The sequence below is a fragment of the Raphanus sativus genome, chromosome 2, assembly GCF_000801105.2.
Source record: "Raphanus sativus cultivar WK10039 chromosome 2, ASM80110v3, whole genome shotgun sequence".
In the NCBI taxonomy this organism is placed as follows: domain Eukaryota; kingdom Viridiplantae; phylum Streptophyta; class Magnoliopsida; order Brassicales; family Brassicaceae; genus Raphanus; species Raphanus sativus.
In genome coordinates, this window is record NC_079512.1 from 33313866 (window position 1) to 33324010 (window position 10145).

General features: G+C 39.6%; 2 protein-coding genes across 2 annotated transcripts; one reads left to right on the forward strand and one right to left on the reverse strand.

The window, feature by feature from the left end:
• Window positions 1-200: 200 nt before the first annotated feature.
• On the reverse strand, window positions 201-5246 carry LOC108843394 (uncharacterized). Its single transcript, XM_018616587.2, has 16 exons — window positions 4934-5246; window positions 4730-4863; window positions 4558-4612; window positions 4255-4470; window positions 3791-4066; window positions 3523-3657; window positions 3281-3406; window positions 3083-3127; window positions 2884-2988; window positions 2528-2670; window positions 2269-2392; window positions 1952-2026; window positions 1323-1679; window positions 1136-1228; window positions 711-855; window positions 201-620 (listed from the first exon to the last, which is right to left on the reverse strand). The coding sequence occupies exons 1-16, from the start codon at window positions 5153-5155 to the stop codon at window positions 388-390; spliced, it is 2484 nt and encodes an 827-aa protein (XP_018472089.1). The 5' UTR covers window positions 5156-5246; the 3' UTR covers window positions 201-387.
• Window positions 5247-6120: 874 nt separating this feature from the next.
• On the forward strand, window positions 6121-6696 carry LOC108840533 (uncharacterized; the record flags this gene model as incomplete). The annotated part of the gene is made up of 1 exon (XM_018613360.2): window positions 6121-6696. A coding segment is annotated over one exon (402 nt), but the record flags the coding sequence as incomplete, so codon positions are not given.
• Between the last annotated feature and the right edge of the window lie 3449 nt (window positions 6697-10145).

The following is a 10145-nucleotide window of genomic DNA, read 5'->3' on the forward strand; positions in this document are numbered from 1 at the left end:
TTTGTCTAAATGCAAAGTTATGTCGATACAATAATTGATATGCGTTCATCTTTGCCCATCACTACCAAAGATACCTCTTTAATAAATAGTAAAACTTAATCCGTGAAGCTCTTAGAAAACATGATTATATATAGCTTTAACATCAAACAAAATACGAGAAGCAGAAGATTTATGCATTCCATGGAAGGATAAAGATATGATGGCCGGAATGAAAACATGGTTCTCTTGCAATAACAACTTCAAATTGTATTATCTAATTATCTTAACAAACGAGAGAGTCTCAGATGCGATATTGTCAGTTTACAACATAAGATTGCTTCAGAGTGCATTAAGAAAAGTAGAACAAGAACGTTGTATCCAGGGAGGGGAAAAGAAGGGACCAAAGCCTTACTTTTTAAGGAACATATTCCTGAACTCGTCATTTGATTTTGGCGTCTCATCTGCTGCGATGGGTTTGGGTGTCGTGAAACCGAGTGCTTTAACATTTCTTGGGACAGCGAACGTGTTCTTACCCCTCAACTCCACTTCATTTCCTCGCTTTTCACCCTCTGTTTCGGCATCAAGAGGTGCTTTCGCTTTGTCAGAAACCTGGGATGTGTCCTTTGAATTCCCCGAACCTTCTGTGGAAGCAAATCATACCCAGGTTAATATTATTTGCACCAGAAGTAGGCTACGTAATCCATAGACCAGAAAGACAGATAGATTCTCACCATTTCCACGCCGAGTGAAATCCTTTTTACCCTTCTTTGGATTTGACCGTGCTATACTGATCTTTTTACCAAGTAACATCTTTCTGTTCTTTGCTATAGCTGCTGCAAGATGCTCATCATCTACAAAGTCAACGTATGCCAGTCCCTGCGAGAGAGAAGATCATCATGCATATTAATACACCAAATTGGCATGCTTCATTAAAACAGAAACTAGCAGCAGCTAGTCATTGGCAATACACATTTATTGCTATATATGGTGAACAGTACCCACCAACCAATGCAGATGGAAAGATTTACTTGATTATTATCGATACAAATCGGATTTCATTTAAGAGTGACCACACGGAGACTAGAAATTTCCAGATTCATTTATAATAACAGTAAATAACGACATCACATTATGAAGGTGTGTTCGAGAGACAGACCCTTGGTTTTCCAGTGCCTTTGTCATGGAGAATGCGAATGGAAGCAACACCACCAACATCACTAAAGAACTTACGTATATCTTCCTCTTGCGCCTGCCAACAACAAAATAAGCTTGTATCAGAAAGTTGCAGATTTGTTCGATAGCTCTTCTTCGTAAATTTGACATCAAGCCTATATATACTTTACCTTAGCACTGAGATTTGAAAGAAAAGCTGTACACTCGTCTGTAAAGATTTTCGGCTTCACTGGCTTGGCGTCTTCTGTCTCTTCTTTCTTTGAATCAGCTGCTTTTCCAGTATCTGATTTAATGCTTTTTTTGTTTGGTACAGTTGCAGTCTTACCTTCTGCGTCCTCATCATTCATTTTTTGACCTTTACTCTTCTGCCGCTTAGCTGAAGACTCGTCTTCTACATTCGGTCCAGCTTTTCTCTTTTCACGTGTACTCTTTTGTGGGTTATGCTCTTTTACGCCGGCTGACGGTTTGACAGGTGCAGACTCTTGTTGAAGCCTAATCAACTGTAGTTCTTCCAAGCGGGGTGTTACCTAAGGAACAATAAAAAAAGCAAAACGTATAATTTACAGCTTTTAAATTCGTCAACACGTCTTTTTAGCACGAATACATTGCTTTTTTAAATAAGAACATTAGAGTCTGAATTTAGGAAGCCAAGAGTAGTGCGGTAAACATGAATCTAATTAACTTAACAGACTGAATGTGGCGTATCATCATATCACAGTTAGTGTTAAATCCAAAACCAGCTTAAATTTATTAATATTCAACATATCTAGAAATGTCGAATGATAGTAAGCAATAGTACCTTTTGTACTGCATGGTCAAAATCTTCCAAAGCTCCATGCTCCCTTTCAAAGCGCAACCATCCATGGCATATATCCTGGAAGATTGTCTTTCTTATGAAATGATATAGGCGTATTCGACATGGATACTTAGGGATACGGTGCATTTATATTTCCAGTTGCCACCTTTATAGATGGTTTCCCTACTCTATCAATAATAGACTGCAATTTTAGGTGCATGTGAAGCCAAAGAATGTGTTGTCAGAGCCAAACATCCCTACTTGGATAACAAAGCAAAAGTAAGAGTAACACATAAAACAAGAGGGAATAGAGTGCATACTTCTGAGCCAGTCCCATCAAACTTTCTTGTATAGCACCTCCGGTAAATAGACCTAGCTTCCTTTACGTGCCCCAAGCCCACTTCCATATCAATGTATGCCTGCCAGGCTGCTAGCATCCCACCACTAGAGAGAAGAAAGTACGATGAATCATAATGGATCAGCTTGCATTATTCTGACAAGTGACAAATGATGTAATCTACCTGATTATTTAAATTTAAGTTATAATAAATCAAATATAAAGGATATAGCATGCAAAACCTCTTTTTCAGAAAGCTATCCCAAACACCTCTTGCTCCAGCTAGATCTTTTCCAATATTCAGTTCCAAGTTAGCCCAATAAGCATGTAAACGCACCAAACTGTCTGTATTTTGCATCTGGGGCGTTAGATAGTCAGATGCTTGCTGACAGGAAAGAAACATTAATTTAGTTCAAGTGATGCAGAAAAGGTCCAAATCATGAGAAAAAGCTACATGCAAAACCACTTTTACAGAGAAAAAAAACTCGATAGCCTTTCAAATAGAAAGATGCAACTAACTAAAAGAACTGCTAACATACAAAGATCTTGAAAGATAGGAATTTGAGGATATTAATGATGGTAAAAGTAACATACAAACCTGAAAAGTTTCTCTTATCAGAGAATAATCCAAAGTCTCTACCATCGAAGTTGAAATCATTCTCCTTCTCAGACCATCTACTCGAGTGAGGTATAACTCCAGGTACTGATGAGGAACATCTCATAAGAATTACATTGGATAAAGTGAATAGATACATGCTAGAAAATAGATAAGAAAATCATGGAAGCCAAAGTTTTACCTCCTCAAAAGAGGAAAATGTGCACTGCAATGACTTCTCAAAGACCTGTACGAAACAATTTGAATATTTGTCAGCATAACTTACTGAAAATCTCATAGTATAACGCATGTGATATGCTAAGAGCAAGATAATATGGATAAATCAATGTTGGGCAAGTATATTTATTTTGGTATTTAATTTTGAACAACTGACACTTACAGCATAAATATCGTTTTCGGATGCAGAACCACGCTCTAAAGCAAGTAAATAACGGGTCCAAAGATGTCCAGTCCAAGGGCAACTTCTAGTCGCCCTAGAATAGGCATGCGTTATAGCTTTTCCAACCTGCACAGGAAGTTCATAGTACAAATAAAGCAGAAATTGTTAGAGAAAACAATATATATAGAAGTGATAGACTGACAAAAAATGCCACAAAGAAGCTACAACAAGAGATGAATAACCTTCAAAGTTTTATCAAGATAGCTGGTGTAGTCTATCCACAGGTCACTTGAAACCGGGAATTCAGCCACAGCACGTTCATATATAGCTTGAACTCGGGTAGGATCTCCAGACGTCTGCTCAAACTTAATGTAACTCTACAAAAAAAAATACAGTCATCAGGTTTCCAAATAGACAAGTCTCTAGATTCAGATCCGTCACGCAGCATATTACAACAACTTCCACACATCATATAGACCAATACCAATTGCATTAATAAGCTATACGCACCATGAATTGCTGAAACTTTTCAGTGTCGGATAAATCTTTCTTAGATATGTTCTCTTCAAGATGGGCACGTTCACTATACATCAGCTGTGCCTTCTTATTTGCAACAGAAACCTGGGGAGAAACCTTACTCAAATCATCGGATACAATATCAAGGTCAGTGCCCTGTTCCAGCTCCCAAGCCTTGTATGTAATAAGGGTGGAGCTCAAATCTTTCAGCGGAACAGACAGGTGACGGTGAAATATGCTTCGAATCCTTTGTATCTGTTTATTCCTCTCCTGCAAAATAAAACGAGTTCTTACTAAATTCAAAGAACCATAAACAAATGTAACACTATAAAAACATTGTTCTCCCGCTTCTATACATAGCTCATAGAGGAATCTTCCTAAGACAAAAACTCGCTAACATGCTGCTAGACTGCAGTGAGAAAAACGTAAATGAACAGTGTCAAGAAAATGAAACCCACCTCAAGGTCAGCCTTGTCAATAGTGTCTAAGATGCCTTGCTCGAACTCTCTATATCCTTCCCATATTCTGTTGCCTTCAGTAACATGAAACCCCGCAGCCGGAATAGCACGTTCAAAAAGGCTCCTCATTTTTGAAATACCATCAGGTGTATACCCATGTACGGATGGATCAAATTCTCGCAAAAAGTTCAGGTAGTCACACCAAAGAGATACAGACTGCATACAAGAACAAATATATAATTCAACGTGAAATGACTTATCAGTCGGGAAAAAAAAAGATAAAAAAACCTCAAATATACATACCTGATAATCAGAAAGTCCCCGTTCGTAAAGCTTCACAATCTCAGGCACATTATCACTGCATAACGAAACCGTAAACAGAGAATGTTTAAAAGCAAAGCAAGTGAAGCCTAGAATGAAAACAGAAGTACTATCATTTAAGAGAGACAGAGAACAGCAGATACACTATCTTTACCTAGAGGCTAGAGATGCCTCATCCCTTGCCCATTCGAGCCACAAAGAAGGACTCAATGGAAACATACCACTCATAGCTTCCCTTGCCTGTCTTAGCTTCTCAAGGTTCGCCGTCTTCCTTAGAAGCTTTATATACTGGAAACATGATTGCAAAACGCACAGATGACGAACTATTCATAGTTTATCAAAAAGGAAGGTTATTTACTTGGACATAAGCATCGTAGTTGTAAGGATTGGCGGAGAGCTCAGACTCGAGGGTTTCAATCTGGTGATTCGACTCGGCCTCGTCCTCCGAATCGGAATCGGACTCGCCGGAATCATCATCTGACGAGGGTGGAGCAGTTTCGGCAGGGGTAGGGTTTACGGTTGAAGCGTCTTCCATCTTCTGATCATCGCTGCTAACGAGTAGCTCAGTGTCGTCATCCATCTTCTCGAGCTGTGGCTTTTTTTTTTAGGTTTAGGGTTTAATTTTGCTCTCAGTTACAACAGTGGCTGACGAACTCCTTCTCCGTCGTCGAGACTAGAGAGTGAAGGAACCAAATCAATTTAAAAGCTAGCTGAACCGGTCCGGTGAAGTCGCTGGTTCCACTAAACCAGTTGGTCAACTTTGACTTCGTATTGGTATTCTAAAGCCCTTTTATAAGCCTGAGAGGCCCAGAGAAAAAGCCTTGTTTATGAATTCAATTCTCTAAACCGGTATGATAATCGAGTAATCACTTAACTGAACCTTTCTCTAGAACCTAATAAGTAAATGTTATGCTACTTTGGTAAATTAATCGATATAGGTCACTGAAAATTGAAGATCGGTTTAGCACTGACCGAAGTCATTTCCAATTTCAATCTCAATTTGGTTCCGAACAAGTCAATGGGACCAAGTGTGTGTGTCTTTTCAGTTTGAAAGTAGCAAGCAAATAGAATAAGAACCAAGTGAAACAAACCTTTGAAAGAAAAAAAAACAAGTCAGACAAACCAAAACTTGAGAATTTGAATCCAATATTACTTAGTATATATACTCGGGACTAAAGATTCGAATGAGAAAAATAAATAAAAAAGTTCCAAAGTGGTGTTACTAATATTCAAAAAATTGTTAGGCGATAATTAAACGGTTTACAAGAGATTAGTGCATAGCCGGACGGATAATTGCCGTTAAGATACACTTTTTAAAACATGATCGTTGTAGAAAAATGTTTGTTTATAACTCATCTGCCGACTAGACGTTGCTTACACCGATACTTAGTGTGTTACATGTGTGCTATATGCATGTGATGCCAAACTTTTGGCAGACAAGTGCACATGCCCCGGCGTTAAAAGCGTTAATTACAATCTCCACCAGCTGTAATATTGTATACGGATCTCGTGGTAATTAAAAATTACAAGATCATTTATAAATGACACAACTCAGAGCTAGATGTAGAATCCAGTCTATTTATCATAAACACAGGTCAAGAAGAAATAGAACACATCACGACTGGCTACTCCAAAATGGATTTAACATACCAGAAACCCGACACAATCGATCCACAGACCCAGAAACCAGATCCGGAACCTGCTGTGATGAAACCGAGACTGAGCAGGAACAGGTCAGTGGCTGCATCTGAGCATCCGGATCACTCACCAATGAAGCCTGCTGTGTCTATGATGAGAAGATCTTCGTCAGTCAGCTCTGCCACCACGTGGCCTCTTCCTTTCAACGAAGGAGATGATAAAGAGAATGTCCATGAGAAGAAGAAGAGCAACAAGATCAAGAAGAAAGCATTCGTTAAGGCTTGTAAGCGATTCTTTGGGATCTCTTAAAACTCCTTTTTTTTGTTGTTTTGCCTCTCTACTCTCTTATCTGCCATATTATATAGATCTGAATGTTATTTCCCATTAAAGTCTTATCGCTATGTGAAACGTTTAATACAAGAACATGTTTCTTATATAACTGTTATCGACTGTTTTGAATGTTCGATCAGTGATTTTGACTTATCTCTTCTTTTTTTCTCATTTCGTATCGATCTTTCATTTAAACTCACAAACTGTTAGGAAACCTAATGGAGATCTTCTTGTATTGATAGCTAAATTTATCAACCAACATATACATGTAGAGATTTTAACTTAGTTCCAACAGATTGCGAGATTACAGTTTACAAACTAAATGGGTATTTACATTGATGCATAGACAAATAGTATATTCAAATATGTGGAATATATTCGTCATACAAAACGACACTATAAACCCATTACGTTTGGTAAGTTTGAATCCATCGCAACAAAATGAAAATCTGTCCAAATATAATATTTAATGCATATCATAGAACTAATTAATAAGATGAATAAATTGAAATATTACTTCTTTGAAAGATGAATATGATTCTTGACTCCAGGATCGTCCTTAGCTGTAAAACCCGACCAAGAATCGTCGAGCCCAATGCACTTGCACATGGAGTCCAATTTTGTTTTGCTTTTCTAATTTGGAAATAATGTTTTAATCATTTTTATAATGAAATTTTTTTAGAGCAAGTACAGTATATAGATAAGCTAAAAACTTTTAAACTTAATTACGAGGAATATTGACGACTTAATTAGCAAATTTGAAGTCCACATGCTCCCAAGACTAATGACATAATGCTAAATCATTACCACATATCTAGGCATGAGCCTTTCTTTTCACTGCTTATTGATGCTACTGTGACTTTTGAATCACGTTTTGTATGTTATTTGATGATCTTCATAACATTATCTCCCGCAATAATGATGATCTCAATTATAGCTAGACCTTGACTTATTTCCGTGAGACATACATCCTACTTGTCTTCCCATTTAGATTCTCGTTCCATCTTAAATGCTTATTCAACTTCGTCTGGATCTTCATCTTTCACTATTTCTAGTAACCTTAGAAGAATCGTCACCTTATATGATCACTATCTCCGTCACACTTTTACCACATAGATACGTGAGGATGGACATAGTTTTGTCATGAAAGAACTTTTAGATTTTGCACATGAATAGTATCGTGTAAGATGTGACTTCACATCAAATGCCAACCTGAAGCTAAACATACATCATAAAAGCGAGTTGTAAAAACCCATAATCACACCATGTAGATTGTTAGAAAGTCCTCGTCGTATGAACAAAACAAATGAGATGTCTCTATCAGTATGTTTGGCTCAAGCCCAACACCTAACAAGCCCAATTCAAAGCCCACAAGTCAGAAAGAGCCAAATAACTCTCAACGGTCTTCTTCTCCAACCTGCAAACAAGACAAAATGGTTAGTACTCACACAGAGAGGCAAAAGCAAAAGCAAAAGCAGTCTACAGCTGGACAAGAACAGCCTGTCTCTAACCATAATCGGTTTGCAGCACTCCAAGACAATGAAGACCAATATTGAAAGCCCTAGTTATCTCTATCTATATAAGCAATTGCCAAGTTGTAATGAAACATTAAGAAAGCAATAACAGAGCAAAAGACTCACCTTTCTCTCTAAACACTGTTAACTTTCATGGTATCAGAGCTCTCTCTCAATATCATCCACTGTGTGACTGTCAAGCTCACAGAGGAAAACTTTTTCTTTTGGAAACGCCAGTTTCAGTCTTTTCTTAGTGGTCAGGGGCTTTATGGCTTTGTCACTGGGTCTGAGATTCAACCCGCTGCAAACCTTATGGCTCCTGCTATTACAGGCGTCTCTACTCCCATTCAGAATCCCGACCATCATCTCTGGTTCTAGAAAGACCAAGTTGTCCAGGCATGGCTTCTTGGTTCTCTCTCCGACTCCATACACCACATCGTGATGATCTGCACGACAGCCAAAGAGATCTGGAGTACCATCGAAGAACACTTCAACAAGCCGACAAACTCCAGACTGTTTGAGCTACAACACAAGATGCAGACGGTCTCCAAGGTCAACAAAACCATGGCTGCTTACCTTCAGGAGATCAAGACTCTTAGTGACCAGCTCTCCTCCATTGGCTCTCCCATGACCGAAGCAATGAAGATCTTTTCTGCTCTTCGTGGTCTTGGTCGTGACTATGAACCCATCAAGACTTCGATTGAGGGAGCCATTGACACTCATCCTCCTCCAACGTTCGACTCCATCGTTCCTCGTTTGGTGGCCTTTAACGACAGACTCTTGAGTTACTCCACCAGTCAAGAGGCTTCACCTCACATGGCGTTTGCTTCCATGCGTACAAACAACTCTTCTCGAGGCCGTGGATACAGAGGACGCGGTGGTGGTCGTGGTCGTGGTTACTCCACCAGAGGCAGAGGATTCACTCAACAAATTTCTTCCTCTGGAGGAGGCTCCCGACAGGAGTGTCAGATCTGTGGCAAACCAGGTCACTCTGCTCTCAAATGCTATCATCGGTTCAATAATAGCTATCAAGATGAAGAGCTTCCTCAGGCACTGGCTGCGATGCGCATCACAGATGTATCAGACGATGCTGGCTCTGAGTGGTATCCAGACTCGGGTGCAACAAGTCACGTGACTAGCTCTCCTCATCACCTGCAGTACTCTCAACCTTATCACGGCTCTGACACTGTAATGGTTGGTGACGGAAGGTACTTACCTATCACACATACCGGGTCTACTGTCATTGGTTCGTCATCAGGTACTCTTCCTCTCAACGATGTTGTTGTTTGTCCTCAGATTGCAAAATCCCTGCTTTCTGTTTCAAAAGTAACCGATGATTATCCCTGTTCTGTGAAATTTGATAACCTTGGGGTTCATGTTAAGGACAAGAACACAAAGACAGTACTCACCACGGGAAGAAAGCTTAATGGCTTGTATCGGTTGGAGAGCAAGCGTTCAATAAAGGCCCTATTCTCCTCTAGGCAACGTTCGGCATCGGATGTCGTTTGGCATAGGCGATTGGGTCACCCTCATCCGCTGCTTCTCCAACATCTCTCAGCCAGTAAACTCATCACAATAAGTTCTGTGACCAAGAAGATGTGTGCTTCATGTCAGCTTGGGAAGAGCAGTAGATTGCCTTTTCAGTCTTCTAGTTTTGTAGCCAAACGACCTTTGGAAAAGGTTCACTGCGATTTGTGGGGACCTGCACCAACTGTGTCAGTTCAAGGATTTAGATTCTATGTAATCTTTGTTGACCATTGGTCACGTTATTGTTGGATCTACCCTATGAAATATAAGTCAGATTTTTATTCAGTCTTTTGCAAGTTTCAAGCCTTGGTTGAAAACCAACTAAAGAGTAGAATCACTACCTTTCAATGTGATGGTGGTGGCGAGTTCATCAGCTCTGTCTTCCTTGAACACTTGCACAAAGATGGCATCAAACAGCAACTGTCGTGTCCCCACACACCTGAACAGAACGGAGTAGCCGAGCGCAAGCATCGGCACATCATCGAGCTTGGGCTCTCGATGATGTATGAAAGTAAGACACCTTTGAAGTTCTGGGTGGAAGCCTTCTTCACTGCAGTCTTC